The sequence below is a fragment of the Calypte anna genome, chromosome 5A (assembly GCF_003957555.1).
Source record: "Calypte anna isolate BGI_N300 chromosome 5A, bCalAnn1_v1.p, whole genome shotgun sequence".
Classification (NCBI taxonomy): Eukaryota; Metazoa; Chordata; class Aves; order Apodiformes; family Trochilidae; genus Calypte; species Calypte anna.
The window spans coordinates 37,968,857-37,989,948 of record NC_044251.1 but is presented as its reverse complement, the minus strand read 5'-3'; the positions used below and the strand labels follow the sequence as shown (position 1 = coordinate 37,989,948).

The 21,092-nt window shown below is 37.2% G+C and overlaps 1 protein-coding gene across 3 annotated transcripts in view; it reads left to right on the top strand.

Annotated features, from left to right (window-relative positions):
- PPM1A (protein phosphatase, Mg2+/Mn2+ dependent 1A) overlaps positions 1-21,092 on the top strand; it is a 35,028-nt gene that overhangs the window by 2,030 nt on the left and 11,906 nt on the right. Inside the window, exons 2-6 of one of the 3 annotated variants that reach the window (XM_030451825.1) lie at positions 403-457; positions 7,113-7,166; positions 12,551-13,402; positions 15,188-15,305; positions 20,271-20,379. In XM_030451825.1, coding sequence (XP_030307685.1) covers positions 12,569-13,402; positions 15,188-15,305; positions 20,271-20,379 — 1,061 coding nt within the window. In that variant the 5' untranslated portion in view covers positions 403-457; positions 7,113-7,166; positions 12,551-12,568. The remainder of the gene's footprint in view (positions 1-402; positions 458-7,112; positions 7,167-12,550; positions 13,403-15,187; positions 15,306-20,270; positions 20,380-21,092) is intronic. The other 2 variants (XM_030451824.1, XM_030451823.1) reach the window with 2 other exon arrangements.

The window sequence follows — 21,092 nt, the reverse complement described above, 5'->3', positions numbered from 1 at the left end:
AAGACGGCTGCTTTTACTCTGGACCCTGTGTGCATTCCTAAATGACCAAGATTTGTGCAAGTTCCACCCCCGTTTCTTCTCTGATAGCTTCCCTTCTGTTACTATTCATAGTTTTTCTATGAATAACAGAGACAGGGAAGGGGGCGGAGGGGGGGAGTGAAAAGCAAAAACACGAGTTAGGGAAGTTTCACATTTTATGTATCCAGTCGAGGTAGTAATCAAAGGAAGGGTGTTAAGGGAAATCAGTTTGGATAGGTGTATCACTATTTTTTTCTTGGGCAGGGACAGATGCTACTAAAGTTGACTCTTCCAGGCCTTTCTAGGTCTTTTTGTATATCATACTGAGCTAAGAGTAAAAGATTTGCTGATGCATGGTGCCAATTATTAATGTTTTCTTCACAGATGTAACTATCTGATCAAACCCTCTGATAAATGCAGCTTGTACTGGAGAGAGCAGGTCTGTACTGAAAGGTTCTTCTGGAATAGCCATATTTTTCTTGTATATGGATACAACCTAGCTCTGGTTTATAGGTTTAGTCCTTTGGTTGGTGGTTGTCTGGTAAATCTCTCCCCTTGAGGTACAGTAGAAAACTATACCTGTTTTCCAAGTATTTACTTAGCTGTCTATAGGCAAGCATGAGGTGCAGTTGTGGAAACTGAGGAGGAGAGATGGAAATGCCAAATGACTGGGGAAGCTTGCAGGTCTAAACAGGCAGAACTCACTTAGTGCAAATTAAGTTAAAGCAGAATACAAAAAAGTTTTCTCTATAAAATCTAGCTAGTTGCTTCTTATCTGGAGTGCAGCTTATGCCGTGAAGTTGAGTCACTCTTGCTGAGATAGCATTTTAAGAACTGTTGTTAAAATGCTTAGATATTTAACTCTGGCACGGTATAATTTGCAAACTTATGTAACTGGTATGTTTTTGAATGCAGCTGTCAATAAGAGATCTTATTGCACTTTTCCTTTTTAGTGGAACTAGGGAATATAAAGCAGCTGCTTGCACAAGATGACATGAATATAAGTCATTTAACAGTAACCTATTTATCACTAAATATTGATATTATTATTGACTTAGTTTTTACATGTTCAAGTCTGTTCTGATGTTAAAGTGAGGTTTTTTTCCTGGTTTTTGTTGTTGTTTTTACGTAATTGGCTAAGCAGAACTGCATTGGAATTAAGTGATTGAATAATGCAGAATAAGCAAGCTTTAGAATGGAAAGTACTGTAAAATAATTGTATTCGTTTTGTCTCTGCAGACCCACAGCTAATTTCAAAGACTTTAATAGTAACAGTGTTTGAAGTCCAGATAATAGCAGCTTAGCATAGCTACACCTGAGCCAAGCAACATTTATTCTTAACATTGCTTGTGGCCCTTGGTAATTTTTACTTCTCTTTTCATATAAATTTTACTTTGCTTTTACATTATTTCAAACATTGGTCTGTCCTCTGTTTTTAACTGATGCAAACTAGTCTTATTTGTTTGTTTGAAAATTAAGCTTTTTGAATAGTTCTTTGGTTTTGAATTTGTATTGATCATTGTCGCTTTAGTCAGGTGATGCAAATTTCAGTTAAAATACTAGGATAAGAAATAAACTTCTCTAAAATATAAACATGATTAACTACAGTGCTCTTCACTGAAAGAATTCCAAAGTTTAAAGTCCGTGTAAACTGCATAATCCCTGAAAAAAATGCTGCTGGTGGTAGGATATATAGAAGATCTAAGGAATAGACATAAAATGTGGGGTTTATGGCATTTTACACACATTCCATTAGCCAGTGCATTAAAATATTCTTTAAGAAGGATTAATGTGTTTGAGCCATGATGTGCATCACAGTGGAGATGGAATCATCTCCTTGTAGCTTCCTTATGTTGCTCTTATTGCTCTCTGTGAAGGAACAGTTTAGGATTTATTACGATTTAATATTGCTAGAGTAAATAATTTAAATCTTAAGACTAGGAGTAATGTTTAGAGCAAGAAAATTGTAATCGGAGCAGGAGAAGGAATCAAGTGTGGTGCCCTGGGAGTGAGCAGAGGGAATTTTGTTCCTGGATAAGGGGTAGTATCTGGCTCTTACTGGTGCTCCATATTTCTATCTGCTAAACTCTGCTCTGTGTTAAACCATATACTAAGTTAGACATATCTGTCAAGTCTCAATGTAATTTTAAAAATTTATTTTTGTGTTTAAACTGGACAAGCCTGGGTCTTACTGGGTGTTCATTTTTTTGTTTTGTTTGTTTCACCTACCAGTAAATTAACTAATGGATATTTCAGTTCACTGCTGAAGTGTCTGCAAAACTGAGTGTTTATAAATATATGAAACAGTTGCTCAGACAACTGGAAAAAGGTGTTTATATGTGACTAAAGCAACAGAATAAAAGCTTCATATAGCAGCAGTTCCCATAAACTACGCTTTTACTGTCGAGAGTGTGGCCCTTATAGCAGTACACGAGCAAAAGAGCATCCAGAAGTGATACAAAAGAAAAACAAAACTGGCTAATCAGGTTTCAGTATTGGAATGCAGAGAAATGCTGACAGTTTACACAGAGAAAGAAGTACATTAGCCTCTATTACTAACATCTTAGTTCTCACTTCTGGTAAGTATATTTTAATAGATAAAAAGGTCTCAAAAGTCTAAGAGAATATTTTACAAACCCAAGAAACTCAAATGTAACATGACTTGTATTCTGATAGCTGCAGTTTAAATAAAGCAAAGCTCTTAACTGTGCTTACATTGTTTCACCACGTGCAACTGAATTCTTTGGGACCACTGGAATGGTGTTGTTCTCATGCTTACATGCCTTGCTGGATTGTGACCTGGAGGATGAAATGGGCTTTCATGTTTGGGTCTCAGCTGTAACTTGGAGGCCTTTCTCTATTTGTGTACAATTTGTTTTAACTGCCAACTGATCTGGGTTTTGACTGGTAGTCTCTATTCTTGTTGACCATATATCATACCTATTTGTGCATAAAATTCCATTGTGTTCTTTACTTATAATAAGTTGAAATGCAGTAGCCATGAGAACTGTGTAAACTATGCTTAAGCTTTTTGTGTTGGAGATGAATTTAAGGAATTCTCTGTCTGTCTGCTAAGTTAAGTAAAACCCATTCTTTGGAAAGGGATGCAGAGTGCAGAAAAATATGGGCAAGCAAGTGGTTAGTATTAAACTGTAGGAATTCTTCATAGGGAAAGAATCCCTTTCTATCATTCAATAATTTTTTATTTCCCCAATCAATTACAGTAACCAATTGGACAAACCCTTCTTAAAAATCTAGTACTACTCTGTGAAATACTGTTCTGAGGCTGCAGAATGAGACCCTGTAAGCTTAGGAAATGCTGACATTAGCACTGCTTATGTTTTGAAGAACAGATGAATTTGATGATATCCTCATTCAGTGACCAGAATATTTAGAGCTGCAGTGAGCCCAGATTTGGACTAAGGAAAGCACCTCATTGCCTTGTTCACCATAGGCAAATCTGTTAACTCTGAGCAAATAGTGATAGAATCAAACATGGCAATCAGAGGAAGGCCTTCTATCCTCAGAGTCACTGTCTGCATAAAAAGCTAAAGCAATAGTTGTTTGGGTTTGGGTTTTTTTTCTAATATGTAGTCTTGGGAGAAAAACCTGATTTATTCTAGCTGTCATTCTCTATGCTTTTAATGAGATACGAACGCTGAGGGTGTGAGGGCAAAATAACATGGTAAACGTGTGTGTACAAATTAGCAAATTCTGTCTTTTCCTAAGCTTTGAGGATTTGACTTCCAGGTCTTAATGAGATTCTGACATAGTTTTGATGTAATTTCCTTGCAAGCAAAGCCAGGTTACAGCTGAACACTTCAGAACATTTCCTACTTTATTCCCATGTGTAGTCATCAGGTTTTACATCTCCTGTATGCCACTTTTCCTATGTCCTCCCCAGAATAGTGGTAATGTTGCTGAAATTAGAAGCCCATAAATATTTTCATGTAAAAGGAAGGGTCTGGGAAATTGCTTATGTGTCTTACTTTGAATTAATTCATAATATTGAGTACTTGGGTAAACAGGAAGTTTTGGAACCCTCAAGCAAACATGATCATGAGTGCATGCATACTGGTTCTATTTCCTCTAAATTATTTTTCTTTTACTCCCAAGTAGTACCTGTCTAAACTATTTTCACCTAGATTTTATGTTTCTGCATTTATAAATTAATCATATGAAAAATCAGGAATAGGTGGCTGATGTTCATTATTGAGCCTGGGAAATCTGGAGTTTAAAAGCCTTAAATATTTTTTATTTTTTTATTTTTTTTTTTAGAAAGAGCAGTGACCTTTGTGAGCAACTGCAGACACAGACTAAAAATTAAAGAGGAGATGGTGTGAGGATGCCATGTTCAGTTTGGTTAAAAGTATATTGGACTGTATTCGCTTAAATTTCAAAATATCTGTTTTAATATATGCTAGTGAGGATATCTGTTAGCGTAACAGAAGGGTGGTGTGATTTTATGATTTCCTACACCTTACCACAGGTGATGATACAGATTATGTTAACTGTAAAAAAAGTGGCAGTTTCCTGAACTCATCCCCAGAGATGAGAGAGAGAGTTTGAGTGTGATTGCTTTGCTGTATTTCAGGAATGGTTCCATTGATGCATTTGCTGTTCTGTTGGGTTTTAAATTATTATTCAAGCCTCCCTTTGTTGGAGTCTTAGTGAATAATCCCATTGGAACCTTTCTCCACATAATATCTTTTTCCTAGTTTAACACTTCAGATAAAACACTGACAGAGACAAATTGGGAGTGTTTGACTTCATTCCAGTGGCTTTTGAGCAACCTGAACAGTCCTGGTCATTCTAATAAGTCATTCTGGTCTAGAAGCTTTTTACACAAGAGCTTCACTTTCTTCATTTGGGTAATGGCTGGAGGGGCTAGGAATCCAGTTCTGCCTGATTTTTCCAACAAAGTTTAGCTGAACTTGGTAAAAAAGCAGATGCTTTTTGTCCAATTCTTTCTTTGTTTTCTTCCTCACAAAACAGTGGAATAGTGTTTCTTCCTCTAAACAAAACATTCCTCTATGAATCAACTGTTTTTTAATGGCAGGTACTGTTCAGTTGGTAATAGTACCAGTGAAAGAAGATGCTAAGGATTCAAGTTGTAAATAAGAGATTTAAAAAAAAAAGTTTAAAGAGTGGAGTTTTTAGCTATTACTTGGAGCATCTGATATGTTCAGATCTGTTCAGTTTTGGGACTTTTAGTGACTTGTATCCATGAGTAGGCCCATGGTATCCAGGAGTGGGGTAATATTATCTTATGACATAGGTGATAGTGACAGAATTGGTATTACAAACACTAGGGAAAAATTGTAATTAAGCTTTCATGATTTACTATAAAATAATTATTTTTTCTTGTCCTTTTCTGTTTCCTCTCTGCCCAGACTTTCTTTCTGGCAAAATTGTACTGCTGTGCATAGTTCTGTTGGAATAGCTGCTGTGTAGTTTTGCTAACATAAGTACTTTGGTTGGAATTCTCATTTTGACTTGTTTGCCTTGCTCTTTCAAGAAATGTGAATCTTACTGAATCTCATTGATACACAAAATGAAGAAGGGCCTTTCTTTCTCCTGACTTCTGTCTACATAGACTGAAGCTTCCTTGGATCTTCCAGTTCCTTTTTACAGTGCTTGCTTCAATGAGGCTTTGAATTTTGGCTGGAGTTTGCAGGAGTTTGTGTGCTATTAACAAAGCTGTTGTCTAATCTGTGTGTCTAAAATGAGAGTGTTTTATCTTCCAACACTTTTAAGCAAGAAATCTTTGGAAAATAAAGTATAGCCAGAAAGGTGCTGAGCTAAACACCAGCATGGACATGTTTTCTGCTTATTAATGCTTTCAAGCAAGGACATTGGCTTTTCATTCTCCTGCTGTTCAGAGAGCAGCATATGAATTTATGCAGAGTTACCTCATTGATTTCCATAGTACCTGTTAATACCATTTTGATTGTCTACACAGGTGGGTTTTTTTGTGGCTGAGCTTCTCTCACTTTGATACTTCTACCTAGTGCTCTTTATTTTTTCTTATACTTTCCCACCTCTAGTTTGTAGTACAAATGTTTAGAAAGTACCAAGTATTCTGTCTGAGCCAAGAAGTACTATCTTAATTGTGTTCTGAGGTTCCCAGCCATCATAGATCAGAACAAAATGAAAACAACTCCATAAAGAGATCTTGAAACTGCATCACCTTATTTTCAGATTTCTGCAGGAGCAATTTGTTAGAGAGATTAATTATGTTTTTCAGTGTCCAGGGCCTGCTTTTTAAACCTCAGTTTACATTCGTCTCTGTTGGAGGGAGTTTGAACATCAGCCAGCATACTTCCATAGTGAGAACAGCAGCTCCTAGTTTAATCTTGGAGCAGGTTTAGTTGTCTGCAGAAAAGGTAGGTAGGAGCAGAAAAAAGATGTTTTAAGAAAAAACTAAAACATGTTTTTGGAGGGAGGGTGTCAATTTAGAAATGATTACCTTCTGTAAGACTTTTTGAACCATTAGCAGTCCTCCTCTAAGCCCTGCCTGCTCTGCTATACTCACACACACACAAAATTGAAATAGGAGAACAAGTGGGATAAAATATTTTGCTGTTTATTGTGGGGAGGCAGTCAGAAAGGTTGTCATCTCCTAGCAGGGAGAGGAATTTAAGCAGAGAAGCAGCTATGGTTAAAAACTATACTCCCTCCCACCCAAGAACAATGCAGCTCTGTGAAATGGCAGTGCTTGTGGAGCACCTATCTAGAGGTTGAGCTAACTGGTGTCTCTATCAGAAGTTTAGTGATTTGGTGTTTTCTGCTGTGGTATGAAGTTGTAATTGTCATTGTCATTAATTACAGGGAGAGAGTTACAGACAGTCATTAACTTGCTTACCTTTGGGGGGTTTTTTGCCCTCTCACTTGCATCCATGTGTAGATGTTCTTGTGTCTCTGAGAGCTTTGACATACCTCTTCTTTAAATTCATGCTTTCAGCTGTCTGGCTTTTCCTATTTCCTTTGTTTGCCACATGCCACATCTGTCTTAACATCAAAAAATCATTAATGATATTGCAAGTCTTCTACCCCCTATGGGTAGTTTCTTCTTAACATTCTTCTATTTGCAGGTCTCTGAAATACAGTTCAGGCTACAGTTGCATCACCAAGAAGCAAGTGTTCTGATGAGGAAATTGTGTGTCCATGTTTATTAAAATAGCCCTTTTTTTTTTTTTTTTTTTTTACTTTTTCATACAGTTTGCACCTTCTGATTGGCTAAGTATTCCTGTGTCTGAAAGTATACATTCAGAAATATTGACTGTGATTTTCAGTACTTGATGTTGTTGAGCTGTGAGTGCCAGAACTCCATGATATAACCTCCAATAGCTTTTAAATAGTTTCATTGGCAAGAAGCTTTTTCATGACTTCATTCAGCCCATGACTGTGGTGTAATTATGTCTCTTCATCTGCGTGTTCTGTTTTATTTTAGTCATTCTTCCCATCCCTGGGGTGTTCTCTGACATGTTTTTTGTTCACATTCATTGATTTGGGGCATCTAGTACATACTGTCAGTTTTTCATTCAGGCAACAAGTTCTGAAGACATTTGGCTGTGCACAGTTACACACTGACCTCTTGCCTGCTTAAGGCAGGGGGAAAAATTGCACAGATCACATTGAAGTGATCAGATGCCCTTTCTCTATTCAAGAGCAGTCTGTATAATTTGGTGACTTTTGTGTCCTGTTGTTGAAGTAAAGGTTGTAATCTTTCTTCATGGTGCTCATTACGAAACACAGGGTGTAGTGTCACTGGGAGAATTGTTCCAGGGAATTGGAGTACAGGGACATTTTTCTGCTTAGTTAGAACAAACCTATGACTTCAGTCTGGTTCATGTAAGCAGCTTATCCTAGTGGAGGGAATACAACATGAACATTGTTTAGAAAGGATTACTAACTTACATGTTGTTAAAGTACAAGTTTCAGATTGGGGTGGTTGGTTTTCTTTGTTAGGACTGTCAAATCCTTGTCTGAATTCCTTGGAAAAAAAAAAATCCCCGTCTTTTCACAGAGCTGCATGGAGTTATGTTAACTGTCCTTTATGACCAATTTAAGACTTTCCTTCATTTGAAATTTAAGAAAATGAGTGAGTAGCAAAACAGTAAAATTTGCTTTAATGTGTATTAGAAGGAGATACAGTTGTGCTGCCTTGAGAGCACAATTTGAGGGACAAATGAAGGGGCAAAGAGATTTCATGCATTCCAGTGATGTATCTGTGGTTGTCCGTGGCTGTCTGTGGTGCAGTATACTAATTACCCTCCTTTTCTTTGCCACTCTGTTCCCCAGTTGTGTCTATTTTCAAGGAGTTTAGCTACTGACTCTTTGGCATGCTCCATTCATTATTTCAGTTTTGTTTCTAATGCTGCAGTCCATTGAATTTTGGCACTCTTGTGCTTTATCCAAGATTTTGTTACTTGCTTTTTTTTTTTTTTTTTTTAGGTCCAAGTATTTATTCTTGCTTTTCTGTCTGCAAACTGAAACTTCATTTTTCGTGCACTTGCTATAGAGTCTGTCCTTCAGTTTGACCTTTGCAAAATCAGCATTTCAGAACTCATGGTTTTAGGTGCATTTGTAGATAGAAAGATGTGTTTCTTTAATATTTTTTTTATGCATAGGTATCAATTTTCACTTCTGTTGAGAAGACACTTTCATCTCCAGAGCCAAAAATTCAGGAACTTTGCAGAAAACTCTTTTCTTGTAGAAGAAAATAATGGAAGTAATGAAGGAAGAATCACCAAAACTGATGTTTGCTTGACTAATAGTGGCAGTTGCAGTGCCAGGTGGTGTTTTAAAGAGACAATTTTGGGAGAAAGTGTTACACCTCTGATCTTTCTGCAGGGCACTGCTACTATAGTACAGTTGAGAATTCTTCTGTAAGAGGAAAAAAGCAAAACCAAAACGGAACAGAGGGTGCTGTACATTTGCCACTCAGCTTTAAGATCTTTAGTACCTTATGTGCATCATTTGAGCACCCTGTAAGTTGAAGCTTCCAGAGTACAGGGCTGGGTCTGTCTCCTACTATGAGACTGCAGTTGTCTAACAAGATTGCAGAGTTGTACTAAGAAGGGGAAGGGTAATAAAATCATTTGGAGAATAAGGATCATAAGATGTAGATTCCTGTTTAGCAACATGACTAAAGAAATGCAAGAGGGCTAAGTTAAACTGTGCAGAATATATTTCTTTATTGCACATTGTGCATCCAGACTATTCTGGGCCTGACTTCTCTCTCTGATGTTAGTGCATAACAAAGTTGTGCTGCAACTTGGGCACTTGCACTGCTTTAGGTCTAATCTGATTTTTGTACAGACTTATATGCTTAACTAAAGGCATCATTCCAACTTCATCAGCACTGGGCATAAACCACCTCATGAAAAATGTACTGGTGCTGTAGGTAGACATTGATGTGTGAGAGATGTTTCTGTCGATATGGACTCAAAAATGAATCTGAAAGATATTTTTAGGAGGAAGGAGGCATGCTTTTCTTCTGTCAGCCTGTTTGTGTATGTTGGCCCCCCTCCCCTCCTTTCTTTGAAAACTAAGCTGGGATTTTTAAAAATAGCTAAAAACTCTCAAATTCTTCAGGTTTTAGTCACATGGAAGGGTGTAGGGGGAGAAGTAGCTGGTAGCCTCTGATTCATAAGAATTCACAGGTTGGGTATGTTATACTTTTTTTCTGAATAAGAATTGAAATTTTGGAAAAACTAAAGTCTTGGTGTTTTCATCCTATCCACAAGTAACCCATGTATTCCCCATGGATACCCTATGGATAGAGTGAGGATTCTGAAAACCTGGTCTGCTCCCCTTCAGGTTCAGACAGGCATTCAGGTGGAAGTATGATTATCCTGAGTGTTGCATAGAAGGCAACTGCAGTCTGTTAGTGCAGTTTTCAGAAGGTGACTACTTTATGCTGTGGGCTGTGAATAATTTCCGAAGTAGAAGTTATGTGACCACATTGTGGTTATCCTCCTGTCTGCTTTTATTCACATCTGTGGTGGGTAGCTTGCACCCCTGAAGAATCATCTGTCAACATTTCACCTTTGTTTCAAATACCAGTAGCTTTCAGTTTACCTTCTGGGGAGGATAAGGCAACTTGATTTTAAATGGAGAGTGGTTTTGTTAATTTTTGAAGTCTGCTAGCAGTTCTCCATGAGTTGCTAGAGCTGTGTGTGACCTGCTGCTGTATTTTTAAACGTAGTTTATGTGACAAACTACTGAGAGGGAAGAACAGCTTACAAAGCACAGCTCCAAATACTGTGTACCTAGGAAAGTGAGAGATCAGAAGGAAAGCTGCCATTAGTCCAAATCTGACAGTGCTTGTGGTCAGCTTAACTGTATCCTGTTCTTAATGCTTTTCTGTTTCATTTTAAACACAATAATAAGGTAAAATACATGACAAAAATGTTGCATATACCATTTGTGGGGCAGTTTATGCTTTTTGAGCTTTAAATTAAGGTGAAATAATAGAGCAGTCACTTTCTGTTGTATGATTTCAACAATAAGGAAGTGTTAGGCATTAGTTTAAACTCTGATACTATCATGTAGTGAAAAGTCCATTATTCTGCAAAATAATTCCCCATATGATTTACAGCAGCATTCTGTAATTATTTTGATCACTCTGACTTCACTGGACTTGCATGTGAAGATAAAAAAATCCAAGTCATATTTTTTTCCTAGCAACTGCAGTAATGTGAACCTCATGCATGTGCTTAGGATACAGACCAGTGTACAGGATATTTTGTTGGCTAGTCACAGTTTGTGTGGGCATCATATTTTGTGTTTGCTTGAGAAGAGACAGAACTTAAGAGCAGGGACTGAGATGAGAGGAAGCAGAGGTGTGCTGCTGCTGACAGGTTTCTCCATACAGCTGAAGTATGTGTGGCTTTTGTTTGTTTTAACCAAACACATCAGCCAAAGGGTGTATATCCACTCCCTGTGCCTCACATTTGAGTCACCACATATTGTGGTGAGATCAACTATAAACATTACTTGACTGTTTATTCAAACACCTAAAGATGTTTCAGAAAGGTTGACAGCAGCTGGAAGAGACAACCTGAAAAGCTTTGTTGGATATATTGTCATTTTTGTTGCAGCAGGAGTTACATGGCAGTAAAAGCATGTTACCAAAAAGTGATGTTATCACTTAGAAAACTGGTCAAATGTGTTTCACACACAAGAAGTTGAAATCTTCTAAAACCCCAAATACAGTAGCTTTTCTGTTAATGCAGCTCTTTGGTGAGGGTCTAAGGTAAAATCAGTTTCAGACTCTTCTCACAGTTAATTTTTGTCCACCGTCTTCAAACAGAAAAGCCCATAGTCTTTTTCTATTCCCTTATATTGTATAACAGTGTTTTTGCACACTTTTTGATGCTTCCCAAGGCAGCATTTGCAAGTATGTAAAGTGTGTGACCTATTTTGTGTGATTCTTTTTTAATATGCACAAATAAATGTGCATATTTTAAATGCACAAATAAACTGATGTGGATTAGAAGGGTGGGTTGAATGGTTAGGGTGTGAAAGTCATGAGGATAAACCAGTCAGTTTACTGCCTGCAAATAAAGTTCTTACTCTCTTAAGCATGAATATTTGCTGCATCACATCCCAATAAAGGGAGGTGGAGGGTGGGTAGGATGTACAATATATTGGTCTGGTTTGAAAAAGGAAGCCTGAATTTACAGTGCTTATGATTTTATTTTTAAACATTTCCTTAGACTTGTCAGGGGCAGTTGTCTTTCAGAGAAGCACAAATGCATTAAGATTTTAAGTAAATCTGCAGCACAGACATCCGAGAAGTTTGCTGTGTAATTTAACTGAAAACCTACAGGTGAGCTTGCACAAGATGGCTGAGCCAAACTAATGGCTTGCTGCTGCCTAAAGGGACAGCTGCTCTGTTCCTTCTCAGTCCTGCTTCTAGTTATCTAGCATTGCCTCTTCCTTTATGCAGCCTCTGGCATCATCTTGATCATTTGGATCACTTTATCTGTTTAAAACAAAGTCCCTCAAACCTTCTCCCTCCCAAGAAAAGCCAAGTTAGCTTTCATTTCTCCATCACTACCTGAAGAGCAGAGGGTGAGCAGGACTTTGTGGCCAGCAGGTAGGGATCTTGGGAATGTCACTGTCCTAGACTCTTTCATTTGCTGGGTAATAACAAGGAACACAGCTGTCCAGGTGTGTGTCAGTTTAGTCCTCGTTCAAATGAATTTCATGTATACTTACAGGCTTTATATATACTATACAAAGGCTTTTGCCAGAACCATGAGTAGGATGTAAGTTCAAGTAAAACAGCTGAAAATAATTACAAAAATGGAAAGTGCATCTCAGCTAGTAGCAGTGTTCTTATTTGAATTAGATGAAAGCAATGCAAATTTGACTTCAGAGGGACAGAAAAATCAGCTATGTATCTGTGGGTTTTGTTTTGGTTTTTTTTGTCATCTTAGCATTGTTTGAGCTATTATTAAGTAGTTTCAAATAGGATGCTTAAGAAATATCTTAATTTTTTTTCTTTCTTTCTTTATAGAACTGAAGGAAAGTCATCATGGGAGCATTTTTAGACAAGCCAAAGATGGAGAAGCATAATGCCCAGGGGCAAGGGAATGGGCTTCGTTATGGGCTGAGTAGTATGCAAGGCTGGCGAGTTGAAATGGAGGATGCACACACTGCTGTCATTGGTTTGCCAAATGGACTTGATGGATGGTCATTTTTTGCTGTGTATGATGGGCACGCTGGATCACAGGTTGCCAAGTACTGCTGTGAGCATTTATTGGATCACATCACAAGCAACCAGGATTTTAAAGGGCCAGATGGGCCACCATCTGTGGAAAGTGTAAAGAGTGGCATCAGAACAGGTTTTCTGCAAATCGATGAACACATGAGAGTCATCTCCGAGAAGAAACATGGCGCAGACAGAAGTGGGTCAACAGCTGTGGGTGTCATGATTTCTCCCCAACATACATACTTCATCAACTGTGGAGACTCGAGAGGGTTACTTTGTAGAAACAGGAAGGTTCACTTCTTCACACAGGATCACAAACCAAGCAATCCACTGGAGAAAGAGCGTATCCAGAATGCAGGTGGCTCTGTCATGATTCAGCGTGTGAATGGCTCCCTGGCTGTTTCACGGGCACTTGGGGACTTTGATTACAAATGTGTCCATGGGAAAGGTCCCACAGAACAGCTAGTCTCACCTGAGCCTGAAGTTTATGAAATTGAGAGATCAGAAGAAGATGATCAGTTCATCATACTGGCTTGTGATGGTATCTGGGATGTTATGGGAAATGAAGAGCTCTGTGACTTTGTAAGATCCAGGCTTGAAGTCACTGACGACCTTGAGAAAGTTTGCAATGAGATAGTTGACACCTGCTTGTACAAGGTAGCCAGACTTGAGAGGAGAAGTTTATTGTGTTTTCACTGTTAGAAGTTTATGAGCCAGTTAATAAGTTTTTATTCCAGTCCATAAGCATCCAATGGCTTGTGTTAAACATGGCTTTGATAGTAATTATTGTGATTCCCACAAACATGGTGATAGAGGGGGAGCAAACACATGGGAGAAACAGTATGGCTTTCTGGGTGGTTTTGGTTAACGAAGAATTTAAAATCATGTGCAGAGACATTTTGATCACTGGAAAACTGGGAGATGATAGGAATTTATGGGCAAGCCAAAGACAATAACCTCGCTGTTTTCTGTTACACAATATACTTTACAAAACCTTAACTCCCAATACTTAATCAGGATGGGGAATGCTCTTTTGCTAATCTTCCATCCTTGGACATTCAGTAGTAACATTGTTGTCATACTTGCACCAATATAAATGCAGAACAAATGAAGGTAGACTTCATATTTTGCAGTTTAAAATTTCTTCTTGTCTTTGTGACTGTCTGACTTACCAGTTTTTATTCTGGTTTGATTACTGTATTTCTTATGCAGTGTTGTGTCACACAGTTCTGAAAGTAGCTCATGTAGAAGACAACAGTTTTGTTTAACACATCTGAGTGATTTTTGTCTACAATAGCTTCTGCTTTGTATTAATAAGTTGTGGGGTGGTACAGTTACTGAAGAGGTTTGAAACACTCAGTTTTACAGCTCTTAATTTTCCAAAGACAAGCTCTAAGTCATAATGTTAAAAAGCCAACATTTTTTATACAAAAGAGGCAAGAAAGCATCTCAGCTCTTGCCACATGGCTAACAAGTTCACTCTTCCCCCTTGGGGAAATGCAGTTGTTTTCCAACACTTCAGGAGGTGGATAACGGATATATTTTTGTTTACAATTTTTGTCTGGTAATCCTGAAAACAAATACCAGGGAAGGAACAGTGTTTTGTGGATGCTGTAAGCTTTTCAGTAGCCAAATGTTAGCATCTCCCTGTAGGTCCATATATTCTTGTTCTAAAGACTGGCTTTGTTCTTGATCTTGCTGACTTCTGTGGATTTAACTGGTGTTAAAAGTTAAGCATATGGATGCATGTTTGTAGACCGAAGCACAAGGGTATTGACAGTAAACTAAACAGTTACTTTTCATAAGCAGAATGTCTTTGTATTTTAATGTATTCAAGTATTAGTGTTCTGTTTAGTTGGAGTTTTAAATGTTTCCATTTCAAAGAACACTATTGTGTGAAGGCCTGGGCCCCTTCCAGCTGGTCTTTAACAAGTTCTCTCACTTGTAACCTTCCTTGTTTTAAAAGAAAAAAGGGAAAAAAAATCCCTAATAGCTGTGATTTTAGGTGGCAGAATTCAACATGATTCCACTTAGTAGTTTTAAGAAGTGATGATTTTGTTTACCCATCTAATATTCAGCTGTTTTCCCAAAATGATTGGATAGTATTTAAAGCCAGATGGACCTCAACTTTTAATTGTACATCACTCATTAGTAATGTCAGTTTTTAAAAGACAGTGGCCTGTCTGTAATTGGCTCCATGTAGTCTTCAGACCACAAAAGAGGAAAGAACAAAGTGACTTAAAAGTTGCAGTGAATGAATGGGCAGACTCCTGGAATTCTGTAAGGGAGCATTTGGTAATTTAGGCTAATGCTAATATTAATCCTTGTCAGTTGTATCCTGATACCATACATATAGATTTTTTTGTGTCTATAATGCTTTGATGTGTATTTAGCCTGGTGCGTATACATTCTGAAATATATAATTTTTTTCTTTTCCACCAGGGAAGTCGAGACAACATGAGTGTGATATTGATCTGTTTTCCGAATGCACCAAAGGTATCACCAGAGGCGGTGAAAAGAGAGGCAGAGTTGGACAAGTACCTGGAAAGCAGAGTAGAAGGTGGATCATTTAAAAAAAAATAAGTAACTTTGTTTCTAAACAGACCCCCTGGCCCCTTTCCCCTTGCAACAACTAAACTCTTAACACCTACAGGCTTTTTACTAGACCTTCAAGTGCCATTGGCCATCTAGTGTACATCTCTGAAAAAGACACTCATACAGTCCTAATGTGTGTCCTGAAAAAATTCTGTTATGAAAGTGCAGCAGCCTATAGCTCTGAAAGTTATTCAGGATGGCAGAGAAAGAATCCATTTGTGTTCAGTGTTCTTCATGAGTCCATTTGACAGCACTAACTTCTGACCAGTAAATCCTGGTTCCTGTTACATGGAGTTAAATAAAATAATCAGAGTACTTTTTAAAGTGTGAAGATTTGGAGTGTCATTTTTCCATATAGTAACCAACAAATTAGTAAGCCATAATATTTTGTTATCCAGTTAAGGCAAGGTTGCAGCTTTATTACTGTCATCTTTAAGGCACCTGCTGACATATTTACTTAATTTGAAGGTATGTCAGAAATTTGAAAGTTAGTCTTGAAGCATTCATGATGAACAAAAGCTGGAAAGTCATCCTTCTCTGATAATAACTTCAGAATTTTGCTTTACATTTGTATTTTATGAGTTGTTAAACTTTAAATGGCAAATCTTAGGTGTTTTAGTTCACCTAAAATAATGTGTTTGCCAAATGAAATCAATTTGGTTTAAAATGTTTCTCATTAAGACTGGGTTTATAGTGCCTTCTGGTATTTAAAAACAAACACAGCTTGTACTTTTGTTTCTTAAACAAGACAAGCTGTATGCTTTATTTGCATTTATTAAGTCTGTTTTTGAAGTGGACTCTTCTAGACCTATATGTTCCAAGCCTAGTTGTATATACTCCAAGAATCATTAATGGTACACAGGGCACAGTTCTTCACAACTTATGGTATCAGTGATCAGTAAGTTAGAGGAATATATTGTGCACCTTTTTTTACTCCTTGACTTACATGAAACAACACAGTGCAGCTGCAGAAATTTCACAGAGGACTTGTCTGCATGGGAATTTTGGGTTCAGACAAATTACTGTGCAATTTTAAAGTACTTCTTCAGGAAGTGTCACTTTTTTCAAAGGCTCATTCCCTCACATCTTGGCAAACCACAACCATTCTGCCCCTGAATAACTGTCCAGACAGACATTTCATGTTTTAATGTAGCAGTTGCCTAGTAGAAGCTGATGCAAAGAAATCAGTAGTGTGAATCTTTTTGACAGCTCAGCAGGAATATCCAAATCCAACACTGCATTGAGTTACCTGTCAGGTGGGTTTCTCCATTTCAAAGCAGTGAGCAGTTTTGCACCAGGCATTTGAAGAGCTTACTACATATTCCCACTCACAAAATTGGTGCAGAAGTATTGCTACAAAACCACACATCAGTTGACAGCATTCTAACTGTCCTGATTTGGGCAACTATTACCTTCATATCTTAGATTATTTTTTTGTCTGAATTGAGACAAACCCATGACCTAGAATACAAAAACTTGTTCATGTTCAGGCTGCATCTTCAGCTGATCTCATTGTGTCCCAGGAACATGATGATGAGGAAAGCTGACACTTTTGTACAGACACTTCATTTTGTAAGCAAATAACCCAAGCACTGAAACTGTGTGATTGTGGTACATACAACAATTTTGACTGCCAGTACTTTGCATTTATATGAGTACAAAATTTCAGGAGTAAGCAAAGTGTGATACTTGGCATAGAGGCAGAAGGATTCTGTATGTAGTTAAAAAGCACTTTAATAATAATTTAATGTGATGATTTCTGGACAGCTCGAGGAAATACATTGTACTTCCCCTCAAGAGTCTTTGCTCCTTTTTTAGTTGTCCTCAATCAGTTGTCTATTGTTGCACAAAGATATTTAAACAAATGAATATGTAGTAAACACTGTTCAAGCCAGCAGTGATTTTTATCAGCTGTGTGCAGAATTTGGCCTTTTATACCTTCCCTCATGAGGGAAGTTGAAAGGCTGAACTAAAGTGGAACTTCAAGAGCAGGAGTTGATTAACTTTGTTGTGTTTAACTTAATTTTTGTGCCACTGAATTTCTTCCTGGTGTAAATGGATAATTCAGTGTTGGCTGGTGTAAGGTAGGACAGCTACAGCATTTGAAACTTTATAAACACTACAGTGGATAATCTTGCTGTTATCCTGAATACTTCCAGAAGTGGAAGTACTTAACTTTAAAAACTTGATCTTCAACAGAAGGAACTAGAAAATGTAAAGGGTACTTTTAGAATTATCTTACTAATCTATCATATTAATTTGAAGTTAAAATTCATTAAAATGGAAACTTGGTGAAAATGCATATTGTTTTTTTTTATGCACATCAGCATAGTAATGAGATTTGATGCATTACTATTATGCATTTTCTTCTGCTTGTACTTGTGTTCCCTCAGCTCAGAATATTTTTTTATAAGTAGTGGTACAAATTTTAAGACTTAATGGAGTGTAGTACTACTGATGGTCACCTTGAACAGGTGATTTAGATTTTTGAAAACACAGAAAACTTCCTACTTACCATACCACCTAGGACATTCCTTTTAACAATTTTGATCTGTTTGTGGTTCAGATTTGTAGCAACAGATATTAATGGAAGAAGCAAGTGTGGAGAAGCATCTTGGTGCCATTACTTGCAATAAAGCAGCATTGCTCCTAAAATGCCACGTGAACTTCATGGTAGAAGTAATCAGTTATTCCAAAATGCCTTGCTGTTATTTGCACTAATATGTGTTATTGATGTCTTGACTCTAAAAAGAAACATGTCAAGGTTTTTTTCTGTTCTCAGTTTTTTACATAAAAACATTCCTTGATAGATTATACTTGCAATAGTTTTACCTATCTAGAGATAAATAATTTTAAGTTAGCTGATTTATCTTCCTTCCTATATTTCAAATTTTTAAAAATTAAAGCTCTAGCTTTTTCTTAAACTTTGTGTGGGATTCCTATTCAGAATATAAAAAAACATGTGTTTTGAATCCTTTATTTTAGGGCTGGAAGTGCGTTTTTTCCAGTACTTGATGCCATGAAAATGTGTAGAAGGTTTAAAAGTAAATTAAGGGTGGGTGGGAAGGTTTTAAGATGTATTGAAAGAAGATAATTCCAATAAATCAAACACAGCTAGCAGACCGACTCCATTTGTTGTGTCTTCAGTGTTCATTCAGTGTGTATCTCTAGTTATATCAAAATATAAATGTATTCATTTAGTGGAGACTGTATGTTAAATGTACTGCAGTTACAGGTTGTGAAACTGTGTAGTATAGGAAAACTACAAATTCCTTATTTTTGTACAGCAGAACTTTAGCACTAGCACAATGTAGAATATACTAGATGTTCAAAATTGCACAATAAAAGAACTTGGCAAACCAAATCTGAGATCTTTGCTTCTTATTCAGATTTAAGAGTGCTAGATTATTTATTGACTTAAATACTAGATGATAAAATGAATTTTGGCTATAGAATTTGAGGAAATGGCAAGTTTTTGAGGTGCCTGTGGTGTTACTGTGTCATGTTTTTAAAATGTAGGTTTTGAAGTAAACAGCTTAAAGCTTTGTGTTGCAGAATTTGACACTGGTTGAGGGCTAGACAGTGTTTCCTCTGTACCTTGCAAATAATTTACACAGCTAGACTGAAAAAACCAGAGCTGATGCTCTTTGTAAGCACACACAGTCCTGAAAAACTATTACATACACAAAGTAATTGATGATTGTTGGTTTGTTTGGTTTTTAACTAAAAAAGGACTGGATACATGGTGGTTTTAACAGCTTTTAATGTGCCTTATCGCACTGATTATATCATGAAAACTTGGTATGCTCTTCTGGAATTATCATTTAGGTCAAAACCTGGATGCTAGAGGGTTGTTTGCTTGCTTTTTTTTTCTCGAATGTCATACTGGTGAATTCCAACTACTCTTCCAAGCTGTGTAAATGCTTTATTACATGAAGAATAGTATGCATGTATATGCATGCATGTATTTATATGCAGGTATGTACACATGACTGTATGTGTGCTGCATTATTCACCTGAAGATCAACAGCTCCAAGTCTTAATTCATATCTCATATTTCTAAGATCTCGTGTTTACAGAGAAACTCCTGAGATGCATTTTTAAAAAGTATGCTTATTCTTTAAATTTCATCCCTATTTAAAGGGTGACTCTTTAGAGGTGGTATGGTCTGAAATTTCTTGAGTTCTAATAGAAATATGTGCTGACAAGTTATAAAAAAACAAACACCAAAACACAGCCTAAGCATAAAGTTAAAGAATTAATTTCTTAGCAAACATGACTGTGGCTACAGTACAGATTCTCTTCACATAGAAGATGTGAATAACTTCTCAATATTCACATATCCCCTCAGTTGAGGATGAACTGTTTCTTAAGTGTCACGTCCCTGGCTTTTAGTTTACATGCAATAGTTCCTAAAATTGGCATGTTGCTGTAATATAGTAAGGTACAGGTAATGTGTTGAACACATACAGCTATGACAGTTATTTGTCTAATATTTTGTGTCTTGAAAACACTGTGTTTACTATGATGGTGATAATCTTTTGTCTTCTATTGCAGCCATAAAGTTGGTGCTTGTATCTGCCTCGTGCCCAGAGCATTTTGTTGGGAAGATATTACATCTTCTTTTATATCTAATGTATGGCAGGAGAGCCATTAAAGAATTCTTTTCCCACTTTTATTTGGTAGCTCTGCATTTCTGAAACCAGTGTGCATGTTTCCAGTTCTCAGTATATCTTTGTTGAATCTGTTACAATTTCTTTTTCTCAGGGAACCAAGGTTAACAATTACGGTGTTGAATATGGGCTGTCATTTTGTTTTTAATATGTTTATATATTAACAAGTTAAGCTGCATTTTTATAAAACTGAGTGTTTCAATCTTTTGAAGTTAAATTTGGACTGCACTTACAAAAAAAGTACTTCTGATTCCCAGAGATCATAAAGAAGCAGGGTGAAGGAGTCCCAGACTTAGTCCACGTGATGCGTACGTTAGCAACTGAGAGCATCCCAAACCTCCCGCCGGGGGGTGAATTGGCAAGCAAGTGAGTTCACATCCATGTAAATGTGGTTTTTGATTTAAAGCAAAATTTAACTGGAAGGCCACTCTTAAAAGTGGGGGGAGGGAAGAAGGGTATCGGATAAAAGGTGATGATCTGTTCTCCAATTCTTACTACTCTTGTTCTGAATGAAAAGGAGAAGCATAAGAACGGAGTTAACTATGAATCACTGCTAAAACACGTAACTAGTTTGGGGAAGGACAGAGGGTTTTTTAAGGGTGGCCTGAGTGTGTCTGTTTTTTGTGATTACCTGGGTGTTCTGGGTGGGAGGTTACATATGAAGATGCAAAAAATAGTGCACAGACTTCAGTAGGAACTTGGATGTGTTCCACAGTGCTAAGAGTTAATATGCGTATGATGCTTTGCTCGGCAGTGTCCTTTTCTTGTCTAAAGCAATGTTGTAATCGCTTAAAAGTTTGCTTTTATAGATCTCTCTGCTTGTGGTAAATCTGAAAAGGAGGTAAAAGTCTATCAAAAATAGAAAAGGGGAACTTAACTTCACAACTTTGTATAGGCTTTGTCCTTGAAGAGTTCAGTGTTGATGCTCTGTTGCCTTCTCAGTCTTTAAGGATGCCATGCACTTTGCTGATCTGCACACCAAGTGCTTTTTGATCCAGAAAACTGTTCTTGAACCTATGCTGGGACAAAACAGACTGGGCACACACTGTACAGACTAGTGGATCTTTAACTCTTCAGAG